Below are 21,887 nucleotides of genomic sequence, written 5' to 3'. Positions count from 1 at the left end.
TCGATATGGACTGGTATTCAACACTGACGATGACTTGTGAACACTCGACGAGGTGAACGCATGATATTTCTAAAATTACTCTGTGACGTCTGTAACGTCATGTTTTCGTCGGTATCAAGAAGCAAAAGTATTAACTACTTACTGAATAATCTGATTTTATTTTTACTTTGCTCAAGGGTACAGATAATGTGACATAGACGAGTGCACTCTGATTGATACTTCTACTACAAAAAGGAGAGAGAGAAAAATCCTCTTGAATGTATGAAATAGTAGCAGCAGCAATTAACCTGAAAATCATAATAATTTCCTGTAAACTGACTGAAGAACTCGTGTTTATACAACCATATCGAGGAAACATAAATGTGTGCGTGTGTGTATGTAGTATGTATGTATGTGTGCGTTTTTAGAGGTATATATACACACACATACATATACGCATACATATACATACATACAAATTCATATATATATATATATATATAGATCTATATATACCTAATCTTGGACTAGGGATAATGAACATCATAATATTGACTGAGCAGTTGAAATTGATACATTTTATAGATCAAGCGCCATGAGGGCCCTTATAAGGGTGGATATTGGAGCTATACAAGAAGCCATCATCATCATTATTATGATAACATATTCATTTGTATGATATATATATATATATATATATATGTGTGTGTGTGTGTGTGTGTGTGTGCGTGTGTGTGTGTGTGTGTGTGTGTGTGTGTGTGTGTGTGTGTGTGTGTGTGTGTATGTATAATAGCAAATAGGCTTCTGCTCGGAGTCCAAGAAAGTATTGATTCACAACAGTAGCTCAATATGAAAACTCCGTGAGAGACGTAGTTTTGACGAATTTTCGCCCATAGGGCTTTTTTATATGTATATGTATATATATATATATATATATATATATATATATATATATACATTTATATTTATATATATATATTATGGCATCTTAAAACATGATGTATAATATTATCTATACACAAAGGTAACATTGAGCCACTGGAGTCCCAGAAGTAGGCATGCCTGTATAAAGCAGGAGTAAACATAGAGGGACAAAGACACAATGTTCAAGACTCATTGAACCTGAACCTCCCCTTTTCTCGTATCGGGTTATGTACATCATGTCTGTCGGGTACCAATAATAACACGTGTGAACTTCCTCATTGACATTTCGGAGGTCTGTACCCGTTTGCTGCAGTGACTGGAGATCGCAACGCCAGCTGCTGCTGAAACCCTGGGTTCTGGAGTGGCGCAATCGAGGCATCGAGCTGATAACCAGTCGTCAGTCGAAAGGTTACCGGCTGAAATCGAGGGTTCGTGCAGTGGCCACCTTTTGCCTTAAAAGTTTGACCTCATAAAGACATCCTGACAACCTGACACGAGAAAAATCTGAAAAGAACCTCAGTTACGACAGGTAAGTCGACATTAACGATTGCATATAGTCCCGTCGCTCTGCTCCAGAGCCAGCCGGGTCTATCAGGAGACCTTGGTTAGGTAAACTGACCCTGTCCAAACCCTCAAGTTCGTGGGGGAAGGGGGACGCCTTTACTCGTTTAATGCTTCCTGCACGTCTTGGACCCTTTCCTTAACGAAATGTAACTTTGTGGTATGTTCTCCACTGTTGTTATCGTACTCTTATTTCTTTGATAAACAATGAAGTTAATCAGGCTCGTAAACTTTGCACCTAATGACAAGTTACTACACGAGGCAGATTTTGGCTGGCATTAAAGTTTGTTTACTTCCCCCTAATGCGCGTCACAGTCAGATTCAGAATATAGTTCATACATTCGAGTACAATGTAACCCAGCCGATGCTATCTGACAAGATATATACGCAACCTTTACTAGATAAAATGTTTTAGATTAAATGAAACTCTGCTCACAGCTTGAGCTTACTTTGATACACATACACAAAGAAAACTCAAACAAACTATATGCTGTGGAACGTGGTGAGACGTGGACTAACAGTAGAAGCAATCTTAATAATATATAGAGTCTTCTCTATTTCACAAAGCCATGGTATCATATCATATTCAAGTATGCAAATGAGGAGACGGATTTCAAAGAACCTGAATATACACATTGTCAATATATTTCCTTTTTCTTTAAATTAAATAATCATGAATGGATCACATCCTTTGAATACAAAGACAACATACTTTAAATAATTCAGAAGTGCATTAACCCATAATTCATTGGCCTCCAGTATAGGGCGAGTTTCCTAGCTTTCACACTAGTGAGGTGTTCATAATAATACAGAGAATCGAGACTACAATTTCATTCACTGTAACCATAACAATGAAATAAAAAAGCATACCCTGTGTAATTGCTCTCTCTCTCTCCTCAAAACAAAAATCCCCTTCATTCCTACAATAAGCAAATTGTTGTTTAGCTCTATAGTCTACACAAGTTCATTTATCTCTTTAGTTTACACAAGTTCATTTTTTTTCTCTCCATCTCCAACATGATCTCTGGGCATAATCAATGACACAAACACACACATACAAAGTGAATAAAGGAAAGAGATATCAACATGAATAATAAAAAGAGTACTTTGTACTTTGATGAGAATTAAAGTAGTGAAGCATTTGAACGTGAAATAATTTGAAGGATGGAGATGGGGGCCCACTAAAAGCGAAGCATATAGATTGATGGTCCCACCAGATACAATATTCAAGTACATTAAAAAGATTAAATGCCTGGTCACCAAACGCTACAAATATATTACTTAACCATTATTTTTGACCAACACTGACCAAGTTGAGCATAATCCATGTTAGCAGGGCCTATACTACATTTTTTTAAGGGATTGACATAACTATCACGGAAGAGCAATCTTGGGTTAAAACCTTGTGATTCCAGGGTATGAAAACAATCAACTCCAGCCACGAGTTTCTGACCGCACTTATCGGCCTCCCAAAACGGCATATCGCGGTCTATCTGTTCCTGCAACTTGTGACAAAGCCGATGAATAAAATGAATGAGACGATAATTTTAATCAGTCAAATCTATACCGAAGCAACGAGTGCTTTCGGTTTCTGACCCTTTAGCGTTGTTAAAATGGGATTGGTTACTTATCCTTGAATTATTTCTAGTTCATTTATGTCCATAAATTTGTTTTTATCAATCTACATCGTCTGTTTCCTTTCGGGTGATGTTTATCATTCCTAACATGCGACGGTTCATCGATTCGAAAATGAGGTGAAAGCGAAACAAAGTTCGTAATTCCGAAGATTCGTTGAATAGTATACTCACCTCCTTTTCAATTTTGGATTTACGAACCTTGGGAATACTCACCGAACCTTATTTCATTCTCGAACCTTCTGAACAATGAACTATAACCTTTCTTTTCATGTTAGGTCTTGTTTATCTTTTTCCCGTTAAAGACGAAATCGCGAACAAATGGCATTGTCTTGGTATAGTAAGCTAAATGTCCTGTATGTTTTGTCACATTAAGAAACAGAGTGAGATGTTCCACAAAATTAGATGATTAATTTATCAAAGGCCTGTTCCAAGTTACGTTCTTCAAATTTGTATAGCATTCAGCTCGTTCTTTGTTCAATGTGTATATAGGAAAGGACTATTGTCACTCGCATGATGTTGTTAATCACGAAGTTTATTGTGCCATTGACTGCTATATTGCGATATGATTTACTTTGTGCATTTTTTCCTTCAAACAATATTGATACAATATTAATAACATTGAGCATTCATCTTGGTTTGGCAGCTGGACGCTGATCGTTTTTTCTATACTTGACAATACATTTGATCAATGCATGTTAATGGTCCCTGAGTTTCTTTTTCCGTTGCCTATAAATATGTCCACAAGTCCATCTGTTTGGAAGGTATATCATGTTCGAATGTGACAGTTGTCTTCGAGCGTGTAGAAAGGTCAGTCACAGGTTCTTTTCTTTAACCATAGTGAAATTAAGAGCAAAATCAATCAGCATTCATACTCACATTTTATTGTATGATAGTGAGACATCTGTACATACACTGAATGACACCCCCTCACGACACACAGCTCGAGTTCATCCCAGTATAGCTTCATGTACAAGCTGTTTCAAGGGATTACTGCATCAAGATATCAAGGTATCAAGATATATTTTGGTGATAAATGTTATACGAACTAGAGAATGAAGTTCACTGAAGTGTAGTAAACTTCCTATTCCACAACGTGTCCAAGTTGTAATGAAGTTGTCATACGCGGAAGGGTTGGAAATGCTATTGAGATGGTATCAAAGCCCCGACACGACGTCGACGGAACATTTCAAACGCTGAGATCAGAACAAAACATTTTGTATTTTGCAGACAAACAACATTTCTTCGATGGGTCAAATCAAGTTAGAGTATTTTGAGAGAAACGCATGCCTTCATCTTAATCTCCACCAACATCACGATCATCATCATCAACCAGGATCACCATCAAGCTCAACTCTTGCTAGCGTTGCACAAAAATACTCGTTTATAGCTTCGATATCGTTGCACCTTCTTCCGACCTTGCTATTTGTATAGATGCTTCTCCCATTGGACACAGTTCTAAGAATGATGTACAGTGTATAATACCCATGGGAAGAACGTTACAAATGGTCCGCTATTACGTGACTATGATTTGATGTTTATATTCAGATTCTGACTGGCGTTGGGTTATTAAGCCTATGAACAATTTCGCATCATGTGCCAATCAACTTTGGTAAAAGTAAAGATAATGATATATGACAAGAGAACATCTCATCAATTTCGCCATCGAACACAATGGATCTGTTTTGCAGATCAACAGTCAGTGTTGGCTGGTATCTTGACTTATTTCATTTCTGTATATCTGTCCCCACTTGCGGATGACTTATGGCGCCCAAGTAGAGCCGACCATGTCCAATCTGACACCATTATCAACTCAGATGAAGATGAATAAATAATCTGTTTCCATTTGCCAACGTAGGGCAGTAGACTATATGTATCACATTTCAAATAGGGAAAACTGGAGGTGAAAATGGTTCGATCCACCCGTTTTGAATTCTTTTACTCACGTTCATACACTTTTCCTTCATTTTCAGCCTCTCAGCAGGCACAAACACAACTACCCCTTGCTTGAAGGAATTCAGTCTTGTGTGACCCTTGCTCGGTGGACTGGTTATCAAAAATTTGAGTCTGCGCATTCCAAACATTGTTATGAAGAAGATCCTAGCGATTGTTACAATGTTGCGCAATCCACACTTTAAGGTAGGGGGCCCATCTCCCCGTTGCGAGGGGAAGAAAAATCAATATTCATTCATCAGCATTTCACAACTTATTAAAAACAACATGAAACATCACAAACAAAGCAAGAAATCCTAGATAAGCCTTAGTCCCTTCCACAATTACACACTTTAAATGAGAAGGAGAAATTGCCCTGGATTATAGAATTGTCAATGCCTTTACGTTCAGCCCGGTTTCTAATTTCTCTCTTATGAGGACCGTATAAAGTATATGTGCACAATTCTGTCGCGTTTGTAACTATAACTGCATCAGAAGCAAGTATACATAGCAGCTGTAGAAATGCTTGTATATAACGGGGACATCAAGTGTTACAAGTCAGCTTTTCGTTTTTGTAAAGTCATTTTCATTTAATTTCATTTTCATTAAGTTATTTTCCACATCCACTTAATATACAGATGTTTTGATAATCCTGAAATCAATGTGAATTGAAGCAGCACTAAATTGTAAAGAATATGGAGGAGACTTACTAAAGAACAAATCTTGTACAAGAAGCCAGTTCCCCAAATGAGAGACTTTCCCATCTTAGATTTGTAGTGGGAACGAGAGAAGCACTCTGAGAGCGCAGACATCCACCAAGCAGCTCATTTTCACCACTGATCTTGGTCTTTTGGTATATATATCTTTTGGTATATATTTAGATGTATGTATATATATATATATATATATATATATATATATATATATATATATATTTTCACTTACTGTATATGCATGCATAGGAATAATTATGTAAATAAACAACTGGGCACTCCGATTAAAAAGAGAGAAGAGAATAAGCTCCACATAAAGCAATGAATACATTACACTAATCCACAAGATTAAATGGGTTAGTCAAATACCGGTTAGGGATTGGCTAAACACAGTCAAGTGATGGAGGCACATTGGTTATGTTCGCCCATTGAGAGAATATTTTTGTAATGTTCTCCCATGGAAAAACATTTTCACGGAACAAATGACAAACGATACCAAACAATTGAACGATCATATTTTTCATGGAATGGATAGGATAAATTTGCCTATTCCATACAATGTGAAAAAGCAGATGACCGATTATTGATGGTATTTGACTAACCCATATAATATAACAGATGATGACTTTTGTTGTCGGGAACATGTACCAAACGTTCCACCCTCAGGGTTTAAACCCTTCGGGTGGAACATTCGGTATGTTCCCTCCCCCGCCAGTTATCGTCTATACATATTCATAACACTATTTAAGAAACAAAACTTACAATGAGTATTTTCATGTAGTCAATAGTCTTTATAATCTTTTTAAATGAGATAAGAAGATATCGGACACAATTTTAGATTGACACATCCAGCTTTCGTTCGCAAGACAAAGGTTCGTGTGTAGTACTCGTTGACAAATATATATGCGTCTGTGATAAATTTAGTCAATCAGACTGGAGCTAAACTTTTTCCAATGGAACTATACTTCGTTTCCAGTTTTCGTCATTCTTTTTGAAACCAGGTCCAAGAGGAAGCAATGACGTTGCAGTGCGTCAGTAGCTTTGAGGAACAACGGCAAAATTTGGTCACCATCTATGAACAGTAGCGTGATGTTACACAATTCCTCAAGTCATAGAAGGAAGTGAAATAGTCTGCTCAGTTACACTTCCCTGTTTACATAGGTGGAATATTGACATATTACAAGCCCAAATATTCATCTTTCTGAGCCAATCGCATTGATCAAAACAACGGTAAAAAGAAGAATCAATATTTGCTGGTGTGTGGGAGCCAATTAAGCAAACTCATCGATGTGGCTATATATCAAACATTAAAGGCTTTCTTGTATATTGATGCGAACATGGCTTCGAAACAGTTTTGAAATTTTCCTTATACGGAGAAAGACGGGTGAATGTTAGTTGATATCTTGTCATAAAATACATACCTACCCACGAAATCATTATCACAACATAAAATTGAGAAGTCATCGGAAATCAAAAAATGCAATGTGTACATTAGTGTATGGTATCCTGACATATATTCACGACATTTTTTTGGCAAAATGCATCCATAAAATGCCATAAAATCACCGAAAATGATTAGTCATCTTCTCTGTACCATGCATACAGTAATCATGCTTTCTGTTATTAGCACAGATAGCCATATTGAGGAGTTGGTATAGAGTGCGTTTCTAATCAGGACTTATAGTTTGATCATTTTGCTGATGCTAATTTCACTGTATGAATAAAATTCAAAAGGATGGGGGCTTAGCAGTCCCATTTCAAAAGCTCGTCAGAATAAAATATGCACTGGCAGAGGTAAAAAGATCAGCCTATTATCACTGACTTATTATGAAACGATAAATTTGATGGCTTTGGTTGTTTGTTTTGATGATCTCTTTGCTTGTTTGTTTGTTTGTTTTCTGCTCGGGGACTAAACGCCAGAAGAGTGCTACGCATCTTGTTGAGTCAAGATGGCAGACAACACAAATGACACGCGGGATAAGATTCACCAGGGCTACCTTACTGTTGGCCGAGAAAAGCAAATCGATGGTGGCATCACTGTAGAATATAAGGTAGGATTAAAATTTTGAAGCTTTATTCACAACCGTTTTCATTTTTTTCTTCCTTTGATCGTTCAGAGTTCAAGTTCGATAGTTTTGACTTTTGATTGTGCGTTACATTGTGAACTTTGCAGAACAAACAACGTGATTGGGCATCATCAATGATGTCATTGTAAATTGAACAGTGATATCAGATATTGTATATGTGGTACATGCTCCTGGGCAAAACTGTCAGCGGGAAGAGGTCATAGGAAATAGAACAGGAACATATTAGTTCAAATATCACACTTACCCCCTTGCAGTTTTATTGACACGTTTGCCACTGACACTGATACCTACGTTGAAGCAACTCTGAATCAAACAAATGAATAAATCAAACGATTTTGTCAGAGATGATGACTTAACGACTGCCAATTACATTGTTGAGATTTAAAAAAATGAACAAAAGAAGGGATTTTCCGGTATTTTGTTGTGTGTGCGCTCGCGCGCGCTCGCGCGCGTGTGTGTGTATGTGTATTTTTGGTAAATATTTGAAGGTTTTTATTAGGAAGTTCCGCAATCCAAGCAATATTTTGATATAAGTTTGTGCAAAGTCAGGTGATGATTTACAACTTGGAAAAAAAGTAATCATAGTAATAAACAGTTACCCCCTAAGTGTGATAAAAAGCCAACAACAACAATCGAAGAGGAAGTCACCTTGCTGTAAAGCTATACTTCTAAAAGAGGAAAAGTGTCGAGGGGAGTGTGGCGTTGACCATGGCATTGTTGACGTTTTTGTTGTTGTTATCGTTGTTGTTGTTGTTGTTGTTGTTGTTGGTATCGTCGTTGTTGTTGATGATGATGTTGTTGTTGTTCAAGCGACTGTAGTATTGCAATGTTATATAGATTTGTCCGTTTTGGTTCCGTTTCTATTTCTTCCAGCGATTTCCTGATGATTCTATGATTACCTCTATGATTGTAACAGGCAAACATTCTATCTACAAAATTAATAATGAAGCCCCGTCGCATGCACCAATCAGTAAGGACAATAACGAGAGCATCTTTATTTTCACCATTTCGACGAAATTAGCATAAAACGGGTATACAAAGTTCTTTTCAGTCACGTTCAGTTTATCAATCTCGATCATACATAAATTGAATAAACTTAAAACAGCTTTTAAAAACTGTTGCAAGTTCCTTACTAGAGAAAAAAGCCATGCTAAATTACCATATCTTTAATATAATTATGCAGACAGTCACACGCAGGCACAAAACTTAGATTCATGTTACATTACATGATAGAAAAAAAACCATAAATTGTATATAATATCAAAGTAAAATCAAAGGATAACTTGTCTCATCAACCAAACCCTTTCAAGCCTATGTTGAAGATACCATGGAAGTATATACTCTAACACTGAACACCTAGAGCATATTCATGTGAATTTTGATAACAGGGGTATAATTATGCACATAATTACATTCCATTATAAAAAAAAAACAAAAAGAGAGATTGTATATAACATCTAAGTAAAAGGATAATTTGTTTCATCAACCAAACCCTTTCAACGCTTCAAGCCCTTGTTGAAGATATACCATGGAAGTACATTCCCTAACAGTGAAAGATCTACAGCATATTCAAGTTTATATTGATAGCGAGAGTAACAGCAAATAAGTGCTGGCGTAAACGAGAAGATTATGGATCTTCTAATGTTTCACGTGTTTTCACAAAAAAGAATAATGACGGTTCAAGGAAGCTGCAACCACACATGTAACTGTGACTCAATTGACATAAATCTCATTTTATTTTTTTTTCATTGTGCGATTAATCACTATTTTCCCTTGTGTAACGCTTTGTTGTTTGTTTGCTTGTTTGTTTGTTTGTTTGTTTGTTTGTTTGTGGGTATGTGGGTGAACCACTTCGCTGGGTTAGCACCTTGCTCTTTGCGATGAATTGATGAAGTGGGATTTTGTTTTATACGTGTATAAGTCATGACTCTGTCACTCACTGCCCAATCCGAGGGATTAAAACAAAAAAACAAAAAAAAAACTTATATTTTGCCTCTTACTCTACAGTGGGGGGGGGGGGGGGAGGGGCAGCATATTTACACAACACATTATTCAGCCATAGACTCATTTTGGGCTCGAACCTGAACAAGGCAGGTGCGCTTCCGACTGAGCACCGTCATCACCATCCTGTTTAGACATTAGAAATATAAGAGTTCTTCAACAGACCGAAGAGATATCACAGACAGAGCATAAAAACACTGTCGAAACTTGTTTGGGTGAAATATTATGTTAGGGCTGTCAATTACCGTTATCACTTTTGAATATCTTGCTTATTTTGTGTGTAGAAATCGGACAGGTATTTCTTCGTCCTGTGGTCTTTTTTAAATGGGAGCTTCACGCTCGAGGGGTTCAGGGACAAGAAGACATTTGAAGGGAAAAGGAAAAGCTCCGGCCGCCCCAGAGGTCGGAGGAAGAGTTCCACCACATTGGCCCCTCATATTGCCATCACATCCAGCGTCAAAGTCCATTGTTTGGACATGCAGATAGGGAGGAAGGTGAACCACGTGCTCATACTTATGCACGGAGCATTTCCAAACTACTTCAAAATCGATGATGAGTGAGTAAAGACATTTTACCCTTTCCAGTTGGTTTAATAGTATAAGTGGTGTTTTGTTTGTTCTGCATACACTTCACCTTAAACATTTAGCTTAATGTTGAAGTTGAGAGGAATATATCACAGAAGAAGCAAGCAAACAGTCACATTTCTTATAGTCTGCATTAAGCTCTCCTGAGAAGTATGGGTAATGTCACAAGATTGGATTGAATTTAATGATATTTTTGCATGTTTTTAATTCGTTAAATGCCTCTCCATATTTTCTATATTGTGGTATACAGTCAACTACTGTGCACGCAAAATTATTTGTGATTTTCGTACATTGTGTTATATTCTACAGAAAATAGAAATAGAAAAAATATAAAAAGATACGTACAGAATCCATGTATGTGGCATGTATTTTCGTGTGTGTGTGTGTGTGTGTGTGTGTGTTTGTATGTATGTATGTATTAGTTTTTGCACTTTTAACTGTGTGTGTGTGAGTGTGCAAAAATGTGTGTAAATTCGATCATATATTTTGTAACATTCTTCCGTTCTATTTAGCTTGACAAACTTAAGTGTCTTTGTCAAGTTTTCATTTCAACTTGTACTGTGTGAAAAAAGAAAAGAAGTAGTACACAGGAAGGAAATATTTTTGTTAATCATGTTAGTTTTGTCCAGATTTGCAAAATTACTATTCTTTTACTACATACCAAATAAACCAAAAAAAAGACACATTCTGTTTCCCTACCTTTTTAAACCTTTGAAATCTTGTCTGTTTGAATTCAAGAAAAACATTTTTGTTTGCTTTCATAGTGACAATCAGAAATATAAGGAATACAATTTTGTATCTTTCTTTTCTAACAGGAAAGACCTCAGAGATTGGTATGGCGTGTTTAAAGACATTTCTACGTCAATGAGTAAAACAGGTGGAAATCGTAAAAACACAAAGTCTTCTTATGAAAGCACGGAAGAGGAGAGACCTGCTGACCCAGACTTTCCAATCCAAGTAAGTTTTTCTAACATCGTTCTCACAATAATGATTAATGATTAGACAAATTTATATAGCGCAGCTACTATATAGATATACTCTATACTGCGCTGTGATGTAACAGAGCTCCTAACATTGTTACTGATTAGACACACAGAAAATAAATAAATCAATCAAAGGCTTCTAAAAAAAGGTAAGGCTTCAACAAAGATATGAAGACACCAAGTAATGGGACCTTCTACATTTTCTCAGGTAATTTATTCCAAAGCTTTGAAGCAGCACAACTGAAGGCACAATCCCCCAAAGTTACTCGCAACAACAAAACAGATCAATATGTCAATATGTTAACATGGTCACAGTGGAGCGTTTATTAATTCTGCTGAAATTAAAGAAAATCAATACAGGAACAGTCATGGCTGATTTCGATGTTAGATTTCTCATTTATCTTATCTAATATTCTTTTAAAGATGCCTTCCTTGGCGAAAAAAATGTATACATTTATACTATGAAATTGAAGACCTCGTAGCGCATTAATCAATAGGTGCAAGACATAGGGAAGATAAAAAAAAACTAACTTCAATCGTTTTCTCAGCGATTTCGATTATCCATTCAGACATCGACACTTTCTACTTTTCACGCCATAATATCAGTTGTGTGTGTGTGTGTGTGTGTGTGTGTGTGTGTGTGTTTTAATCTCTCCCTCCTTTTTTATGCAACTGTCCGGGGTGCTTCTTCAGGGCTAATTAGGTTTTATTGTCGTTATCGTCGTTGGTAGTACAGTAGTTAGCTGTAGTGTTGTTTAGTCGGGTTATTGAGTTTTGCTGTTCCGTATATTACTATGTATTATAGCATGTCAATTATGTTATTTTCATAATCATGTTTGCTTGGAATAAACCAATAGAAGTCATGCCTTTTGAACATGTTACTTCATTTTCGGCATTTTCATGAAATGTTTATACCTACATGTTATGATTATATACTTATGATTTCCGTTTGTTGTGTGTGTTGAAAACAAATGCCGACCATATTTTTTGTAAAAGTTTATATCTTAATGATTCTGTTGGAGATGGAAATGCATTAATGACTGACGGAATGAATAGATAAATGTGAAAGAATGTATGAAAAACGTACAGATTATTTTACTATGTTTGTATGTCTACATTATATTGTATTGTATGTCTAATTCTCTACATGTTTGTTATGTGTTTGCGTCCTCATGCCTTATTCAGTATCTCGAAGCCGTTTTATCAAATATTTCTTCCAAAATATGGATTTCAACAAATTCAGTTGTATTCTTCTTTCCCTCCTTTTGGGGGTTCACTTCAATGATAATCCAATTGACTTCTCATCAAAAGCGTGGTAGCAGACACAGTTCGGCATCCTCTCGGTCTTCACATTCGTTAACGGGAAACCAAAGTTATGACAGTTGCCCATTGCAGAACATAAACTTTGACTTCGAGATGGACGACGACGAAGACGACGATTGGACACTGGATCAGAGAGACAAAGGTAAGTTGGATATATACTAAAGGAAATGTATAAAGAGTGAATCACTATCAATACTTCCACGTGTTTGGTCTCATTCTTCCAATTTCTGTCTCTTTTTCCTTCACTGTTCTTCATGTCACGTTTCTGACAGGTTATCCATTACAGTTATCACAGATATTATTACCGCGTGTAAGCGTGTTGAAATATGTACAGCCCGGTACAATAGAAAACATCATCTATACATAGAATGCAACATTGAACAAGATAATGGCTGGAAGGTATTACCTAGTCAACAACATAGAGAGAACCAACGTAACAAAACCATTAATCTTCGAACCTTTCGGGCTTCGATTTTTTTACAATTTTTATGTGAAAACAAATACTGACAATGATTGACATGTTGCCCTTCATCGACGTAAATAGGTTGCAATAAAAACAACTCTACGTAAGAATTTCATTAATTTGAATAATTTGTATAAATGTTAACACTCTTTACGTTTTGCACAAATCAATTTACTGACACAGGTTCTGCTGAGCAAGGAACTGACGAGAACAATTGCGAAGAAGCACCAGAAATACCAGTTTACGCCCAAATAATCCATCCCTTTGAGACCCGTCAGAATGACGCCAATGAAACCAACTACGTTGACGATGGCGACAGACCTGTTCTACCTAGAAAATCGGTTATCTTGCCTGAAAAAACACGCAGAGAAAGATGCAAAAGCTCTCCCTGTATCGACAATAGCCAAGACTCGCCGATCGCACCTCCTTTGCCACCTCGGCCTTCCGATTGTTACGTTCGGATTCACCGAAGTAGGACCGTAGATTATGAAAACATACCACGATCGGGCTCTATCCCAAAAGCCTTCCTCGATATGAGCAGTTTGCCAGAACATTTTCAAACTCATGGAGTCAACGATGACATTCATAATATTGAGTAAGTCAATCCTGACCGTTGGGGGGTTTTTTTTCTGTTGAAACATGGGCAAAAAATGATACACCGTTATTTGGGAGTTATTTGGGAGGAATGTATTGTTTGAATTGTCTTTCAGCTGGAAAAGAGTTTATTGTTGTAGTATTATTTTGGCATTTCTTCCTTACTTTCTATTGCCATGTCATTTTAGCACATTATGGATGAAATATCAGTTGACATCATTGATGCAATTATGATGAGATCACACAGGAGAAATGTTTGTCACTGTGAACTCACGTCTATTTCATTGGTAGAAAACTGCGGTGGCAACAGAGCAAACACCTTGACGGCATCGTTGTGACATTTACAAAAGCTGAGCTTCTCGACACATTGGTGCTGGTAACCATTGGGGAAGAAACCTGGTGAGTACAGGAAACGAGAGTGAACAGATCCTGAGAACCTTTTGCCTATTACACTGATTAAGATGCTTTCTTTAAGCACAGTGAGAATACTGCACACTAAGCGCCTTATTTTGGTTGTGTCTTCAGCTGTCTTCAGTAGTATTTCAAGACGGTGTTATCAATTTTTACCTCATCCCTTCCAGCATTTCTGTTTTTGTCTCCTCTTGATGTTTTAAGAGAGACATGATGAATATAAATATCTGGACCAAGGACGTTAGCAGAAGAATTCGAAATATATGTTCAAAATATCTTCCATAGGAGAATATACAGTATGGTATTGACATTCCGTACAACTTACCTACCTCCCAGTGCTTTAAACGAATGTAAATGACATGTATCATGAAAACTGGAATGACTTTGTATTAAGATCTTATAACTACTACCAGAGAGGTATCACGGTAGTATCCTTCTATAGAGGAAGTAATTCCCTTCAAATTTTGCCCCCTTTATTTCTCGTGACGGGAAAATTTGTAGACCTATCACGTGGTCAGGAGAGACGATGATGACGTTGATTATCTAATTGTTCGGTCATAATGCATCAGGGTAGCGGGTTGGAAAAAGGACCTTAACAACTTGTACGGAAGGCTTCACGTCGGAGACAAGATAAAACAGGTGAACAGCCAGGAGGTAAAGAATGCCGACCTGTTCGCCGAGTTCGTCCGGTCTTCCGCCAGTAATACGGTAACTACTTCAGCTTTATTTGACCATACTGGGGGATCCTCGCATAAAAAAAGCGGAAAAAATAGACAGATAGATTAGGCTTGTGGCTAATGTGTAATAAAATAATATCGCATTTAAGAAAATACGTGGGGTCTGGCATCGGTTGGTTGGAAGGTTCATTACATCAATTCTTCAACAAAGAAAAGTCAACATCAACAGCTGCGACAGCATCAACAATAACAACAACAACAACAAAACAACACATCATCATCATCAACAACAATAACAACGACAACAACAATAACAGGAGCGGTATCTTATACTGTACGTAAGGGGGTAATACGGGTTCGTGTGTTAATGAGTCGGGAATCTGCACCCGTGCAACGTTATCTACGAGTGTATTCTCGAGTGTTCATCACATTCCATCAAATTAAAAATGTCACTTTCAGTAATTTGATTTTCAAATTACATGTTAAAGATTTTGCATTTGCTTACATTTTACAATTAGTTTTATTATTTGAGTAAATGCACAAAATGTGATATACAATATAATTCATTTCTATGAATTTTTGACTGAACTTTAATAAACATACAACGAAATAAAGTTGTTGAGATGACATCGTTATGATGAAAACTACATAAAATGATTAGAATGATTTCATAAAATTGCTTTCCCCAGATCGCTGTAACCCTATTTCGCCTGAGCAAAGCCTGCATCATCTCCACAAACAGATCTGATAGCTCAGTGGCTTGGGGTCTGGTGGTCAAGCAAAACGAGGTTTGTTTCTTTGTGTGTGTGTGTGTGTGTGTGTGTGTGTGTGTGTGTGTATATATATATATATATATGTGTGCGTTTGTGTGTGTGTAAGTGTGTGTGTGTGTGTGTGTGTGTGTGTGTAAGCGCGTGAGTGTTTTTCCTTCATTTGACTTTATCAAAGTGGGCAACACAGAGGGACGATTCATCGTATAGAATAGACGATTTTCCAGTAATGTAGCAAATAAGTGTGTTTATAATAACACCATTGTTTAGGTTTCCTGACACCTCATTTCGTCTCATGAAAACGATTTAGTATATCAAGCCACAACGACCACAAAATTTGTTGTTGTTTTTTCAGCTTCTGTAAAGTAATATCGGTGTAAAATGCTGCAGCCAATAACACGAAAATAATCACATCTATTCAACTCTAGTATTCTATATGTAAGTGGCATTGTTGAATCACATTTGTCTTTAAAAAGTTTCGTCAGCTACAGCACAGTCACGGTAAATGACGTAAAATCTCATGAAAAAAAAAAAGTTTCCTCGGTGAGATTTTTGTTGTCTTTAATGTTCATGGACCCCGTCCTGATAACTGATGTCTTGGTTATCCCTCGACGCACTTTTCATTGTATCAATTGCTGTGAATAAATATGCCTGCAATTACAGGGTCCATTGATTCTAGGTCATGCCAGTCGCTCAACACTTATCATTTTTGTACACAAAGAGAGAGAGAGGGGGGGGGGGGGGAGGGAGAGAGAGAGAGAGAAAGGAGGGAGAGAGCAAATAATTATTGTTCTACTTTAATAAACATGTTTTAGCAGTCAGGTTCAAAGATCATTACATTGTGAAAAGGGAATTGTCCTATTGACAGTGACTAGATATTCATGTCATTAGCAACGATAAGAACTTGATAGATATTTCACTTCAATGATGGCGTCCATTTTTATCTTTGCGTTTACACTCGGTCATTGAGTTTTCTTCTATATACTTGCTTTCACACTGATTTGCATCCCAGTGTACAAAACAACCAAGACGGAGTGGTGGTGATATCATCCATGCAGTAGCCCGATGGCTATAGGCATGTCAACACCCACCCCTTCCCCCTCCCCCACCCCGAAAAAAAAAATCAAACAATCGAAGGAAAATATTCAGTAAGAGAATCCCCAGGTTTTACGGTGTCTATGACGATTTGTCATTCCTACAGGGTTTTTTTTTTTAATCTTTTTTTGTTCACTTACACGTTTGAGTACCCGTATACGGTCCTGTGGTACGCACGATGGCCTACAACAATGATATAAAAGGCCAGGCTATTATCCACCTCCTCAATAGTGTTTCCTGCATAGAAGAGGAGGGATACCGTTCAGGCTGCTGTCGGTAACATTCGCTTGGAAAACACCTCCGCACATCGACTGACCATGCGCGATTTAAGAAACAAGTTGTGGAGAAACATTCTTCAGTTTACATGCATCAACCTCAAAAGGAAAAAAAAAATGTATCTGCATGAAAAGTGCACCTAAACAGGTTTACAAGTGACTTCTTGCCAGTCTGGAAGTGTAAGGAGCCTTGTAGATAATCTCTATATTTCATTTTCATTTCATTTCATATATCAAGTTTCCATACAATACAGTGTTTTATCTGCAACATAAATCCATGACAATGTAAAGTAACACATGAATTGTAAGTTCAGTATGTAACGACTATTAAAAACATTCACATGACACAAAATATCGGAGAGGGTTTTTTTTATCAGCATCACCCCGCCCCATCCTGTTTCTATCCTTTCCTCACTCCCCTCTCCCCCTCTCTTCCCCACATCTGCCTTTACTTATCATCTATATATGCATACCTTTTTGTCTATGTGATGATGTGTGTTTGTATGTGCGCATATACTTGTGTAGGCCTATAATTATGTATATGCATGTATCTATCTCTCTCTCTCACTCTCTCTCTCTCTCTCTCTATCTATCTGTCTACCCTACTGGAAAGAACACAGTGTCCCACAGTGTGTTCACAGTGTGTTCGCATCGTCGACTATGTGAAAACGCTCGAATTTAACAGTGTGAAGAGGATTTCACACTGTGGTGTGCTTTTCACAGAGTGTTCAAATTATATAGTAATGGTTTGTTTCACACTGTGACTTGATGACTCACATTGTGTTCACACTGTTACAATGCTGGAATTTAACAGTGTGAAGAGATATTACACTGTGTTCACACTGTGCGTCACATTGTGTTTCTCACACTGGGAAACTGTGTTCTTTCTAGCAGGGATATCTATCTATCTACCTCTCTCTCTCTCTCTCTCTCTATATATATATATATATATATATATATATATATATATATATATATATATGATATTTATCTATATATCTATCTATCTCTCTATTTATCTATTTATTAGTACACATATGTACCCGGTAGCTATATCTCACACCTATATCTATACATTCCTATATCTATCCACATGTATTATTTTTTTTATCTTGTAATCCTTTGTAGATTAAGGAAGTCCAGAGTGGAAAAGTGCAGGAGGCTGGTTTGAACACCAAGGCACCAGGAGCGTTATCAAAGAAGGAGTGTGACTGGATCATCACAGAAATAGCCAACAAGCCGGTTCCTCTTGTAAAGAGCGGAACAAACCAGGTATAAAGCGATCACAGGGCTGATGTGAAACAAACAGACAAATATAATGATAGAATGAAGTTGCTAAAAACAAAAACGTTATTTTTACATTTACCACTACTCACGGATCAGTTTGGCGCAGTTGTTGGTGGATGAGCTGCTGAATAAAATCATTTCATTTTCTATTGTAAATACATAGCTGTATAACAGTTCTAGTAATGCCACAGACAAGTCGTATACCATGAGAGAGAACACACAAGATATCAACTTTTAAGATGAACATTACTATGCGTTGACTGGTTGAAGAGAGATCCAAAATTGTATTGTGTTTAAGCTGGCTAGGGCTCTTCCATGTACAGTTGTACAGAAGAGACTTTGGTATCAAGACATTTCACCACACATTTCGCCAATCCATCATTACTCTATATGAATATATTTATATAATATGTAAATGACTGCTAGTAATTCAAGTTTTACTTTATGTGTGTGCTTTATATCTCAGGACTTCGTGAAGGAGGAGATCATGTCTGGCGATTCAAATTTTCTTCAGATGGTTGTCCAGCCCAGCGATCTGGTGAAGAAATTTGCAGATGCACAAAGGAGGCGCGGGTCGCAGTACTACTGATGATACTGAGACAAGAAGTCAATTGCATGAGAACCCTCCCTCATACGGAGACATCTTGATCGATCAGATTGAGTGCTAAATGTCATGTCGCAATGAGGTTGTACCCAGACATTAGACGGATTGCAAAACTTGTTTGGCTGACGCGATTTGCCACGATATTAGGTTGTTTTGAAGTATTTTGAGATCAAAGGTGCAGAAAAAAAATTATCGTACAAGTACGACTTGTATTTTTTTTTTCTGAAGCGTCCTCCCCATCGTACCCTGGCAATCGTATTTTTTACAAGTTGAATGCAAGTCACTCCCTAGTGGTTATGCTATAGCCCCATTATTGTCGATTATCGACATACACTTACGGTCGGCAACCATGATTGGGTAAGCGCTGGGAGTTTAGTACTTCCTGCGAACCTGTTAAGTTAATACATGTATTTCACACTTGTGTCTTTATCCACTGATATTTCTTACACAAGTGTACATTTTGGATTGAAAATCAACACTTTCCGCAGGCATATAATGACAACTTTATGAGAACTATACTCGGCGTGCACACATCTTCACAACCAATGGCTGAAGCGCTATGAAACCAGTTTTTTTCATAGCTTCTCAACTTAGGAGTCTACTAACGATTTGAATGTGTATTTTACTTGGCAGCTTTGTATTCATGTTGTATTCAAGGCGATTTCAAGCGCTGATGTGCATTTAATGGGGAAAGAGTAGCTTGTTTGTAGTTTGCATGGGAGGAAAAAATATCCATAAACTTTAACAAGGTTTTACATAGGGATCTTGACGCATGGATCCATGAAATCCATGATATACAGATTGCTAGGAACTAATTCAACTCAACGGCAAGGAGCGGATAGTAATCCATGGTAATATTTCCTGGCTGCATAAGTGAAGTTTTTAATGTCAGACCTTTCTCATTTGTATTTTAACTAAACTTATAGATTCTCTAAATGTCTTGGGTTTATTGTTGTTGTTCTCCTCCCTTGTCTGTTTTTTTTTAAGGAAAAGGTTCTCTGAGTCGTGTGTAGAAAAAAAAAACGAATGATGAATTTTTCATGATTCAAACGATATGCACATTTCATTTTATTATGCGCATCATTTGCGACATTTTCAGTGAGATCCTTATTGCATGACGCATATCACACGACATTCTTTTCACCTACAATTACGCTTATTTTCCATTACCAATGCTAAGATCATATAAACTCTTTCCTATTGAAATATCCAGAATTTATTCTGATATTGTTTTCCACTGAAACGCCAATTTCTCATTTGTTTGTCTGATCAAAGACAGACAGAGGAGGACGGAGAAGGAGAGAAATCGAACAATTCTCCAATTTGTGAACTGAATAGTGACAAAGCACGATTTGAAATGTTATAATCTCAATCTGAAGACGACCTTTATTGATATTAAATTGTGCCTGTTCCTCCTGTTTAACCTTTAATGTAAATAATCACATAACTTTCTGGATTATATTTTGTGATGTTTTGGATAACTCAGATACTTAAATTGGGTCTAGAATGAAAATGACATAAATCTAGCACTCTATTTAGTTTGCCTCGAAAGACACGATAAAGGTTGTAGTCATGTTGTAAAACTTGTACATGACTTCCTCTGTCGTTACCCATGGTAACAGAAATACACAAGATATCTATGATGTAATGAAGCAGTGGTCAGAAGGAAATAAGAATATTTAAGTGGCATTTTGAAGAACTTTACAGTAGTAGTGTTGTATCTTCGGATCACCTTGATACAAAGAGTGAATGTATGCAAAACTAGATACATGTATATCGCTACGGCTACTGATATGTCTCCGCCATAATGCATGGTTCTCCTAATAGGTCTATAGTACAATGTCTTGACAATGTGTGATGACAGTTTCACACAATTGGCAAAATATTAAAATGACAGGTTTGACACAAATAAGCTGAATGTTCACTTTCCTAGAACTAGGTTCAATTGGATGAATGATTAAAATGTCAGAGTGCAGGTATTTGGGGAACTGATGATTTTTACTTGACTTTTGACCCTTTTATAAGTTTATGCATTGAGTAATTTTCAAGGTATTGAGAAAAAGTATAATTTCAGTATTGAATGCGAAAATAGCATTATCTAAACCTGGCCTTTGACCTTTGACCTCACAGTTCCAAAGAGAATCACTGTTAGGTTGAACATGCATAAATATGTAAGTTTCATGATGATACCTTGAGTTACTTTCGAGATATGGAGGAAAAAGTGCAATTTAGCACTTTCACTTGACCTTTACCTTTTGACCTTTGACCTTTTGGCAAGAAACTTCCCCAAAAATATATATTGGGTAATACATGCCATACAAAAAAAAAAAACTTCAGGCATAATTGCATTTTAAGGAAAGTAGTGATATTTTGAGGAGCTGATCTTGACCTTTGACCCCCCTGACCTTTGACCCATGACCCCCAACTTCCCTAGATAATCACTGCCCATCGGTACAATCATATATACTAAGTTCCATGAAGATACCTTGAACCATTTGCGAGATATGGAGAAAAACATGAAATTTCATTTTTTTTTCCACAAAATAACCTGTGACCTTTGACCTTTGACCCTGTGACCCTAAAATCCACACAAAGTATTATCCCCCAAGGATATACCCTCATACCAAGTTTGATGTAAAACCACCACACGGTTCTTGAGATATCGACAAAAACAAAACGGGACGGACGGACGGACGGACGGACGGACGGACGGACGGACGGACGGACGGACGGACGGACGGACGGACGGACGGACGACCCGAAAACATAATGCCTCCGGCCACTTCGTTGCGGAGGCATAAAAAGTGAATTAAGAACTAGAAAAGCCAGAAACAGTATTGAATTTGATTGTAATATCATTGAAGAGGAAACCGGATTGATGAAGGATTGCCATTTTAGTTTTATTGGACAGCATTTGCTACAAATGCTTGCCATGCTTGTGTTTACGCTGAGTGGAAGAGTAGGGGAGATACAACTATATCGCTCGAGTT

At 37.2% G+C, this 21,887-nt stretch overlaps 1 protein-coding gene across 1 annotated transcript; it reads left to right on the top strand.

The window, feature by feature from the left end:
• The first annotated feature begins 1,205 nt into the window (after window positions 1-1,205).
• On the top strand, window positions 1,206-21,572 carry LOC139709915 (uncharacterized). The gene is made up of 11 exons (XM_071621872.1): window positions 1,206-1,432; window positions 7,664-7,794; window positions 10,116-10,387; window positions 11,231-11,372; window positions 12,710-12,863; window positions 13,368-13,779; window positions 14,070-14,177; window positions 14,759-14,897; window positions 15,556-15,654; window positions 18,135-18,278; window positions 18,760-21,572. Exons 2-11 carry the CDS (start codon window positions 7,693-7,695, stop codon window positions 18,880-18,882), a joined length of 1,695 nt encoding a protein of 564 aa, XP_071477973.1. The 5' UTR covers window positions 1,206-1,432; window positions 7,664-7,692; the 3' UTR covers window positions 18,883-21,572.
• The last annotated feature ends 315 nt before the right edge of the window (window positions 21,573-21,887 follow it).

This window comes from Diadema antillarum, unplaced genomic scaffold, assembly GCF_040938485.1.
Source record: "Diadema antillarum isolate AM-2024a unplaced genomic scaffold, OU_Dant_1.0 seq00001480_RagTag, whole genome shotgun sequence".
Taxonomy (NCBI): Eukaryota; Metazoa; Echinodermata; class Echinoidea; order Diadematoida; family Diadematidae; genus Diadema; species Diadema antillarum.
Note: the sequence above shows the minus strand (reverse complement) of the source record. Positions and strands in the feature narration are given on the sequence as shown.

What these genes read in the sequence shown, in the direction of transcription:
- LOC139709915 (XM_071621872.1), top strand. Translation starts at nt 7,693, where the DNA reads ATGGCAGACAACACAAATGACACGCGGGATAAGATTCACCAGGGCTAC. An exon ending in GGTCTTCCGCCAGTAATACG is followed by an intron (nt 14,898 to 15,555) that starts GTAACTACTTCA and finishes TGCTTTCCCCAG; the next exon opens with ATCGCTGTAACCCTATTTCG. An exon ending in TAAAGAGCGGAACAAACCAG is followed by an intron (nt 18,279 to 18,759) that starts GTATAAAGCGAT and finishes TTTATATCTCAG; the next exon opens with GACTTCGTGAAGGAGGAGAT.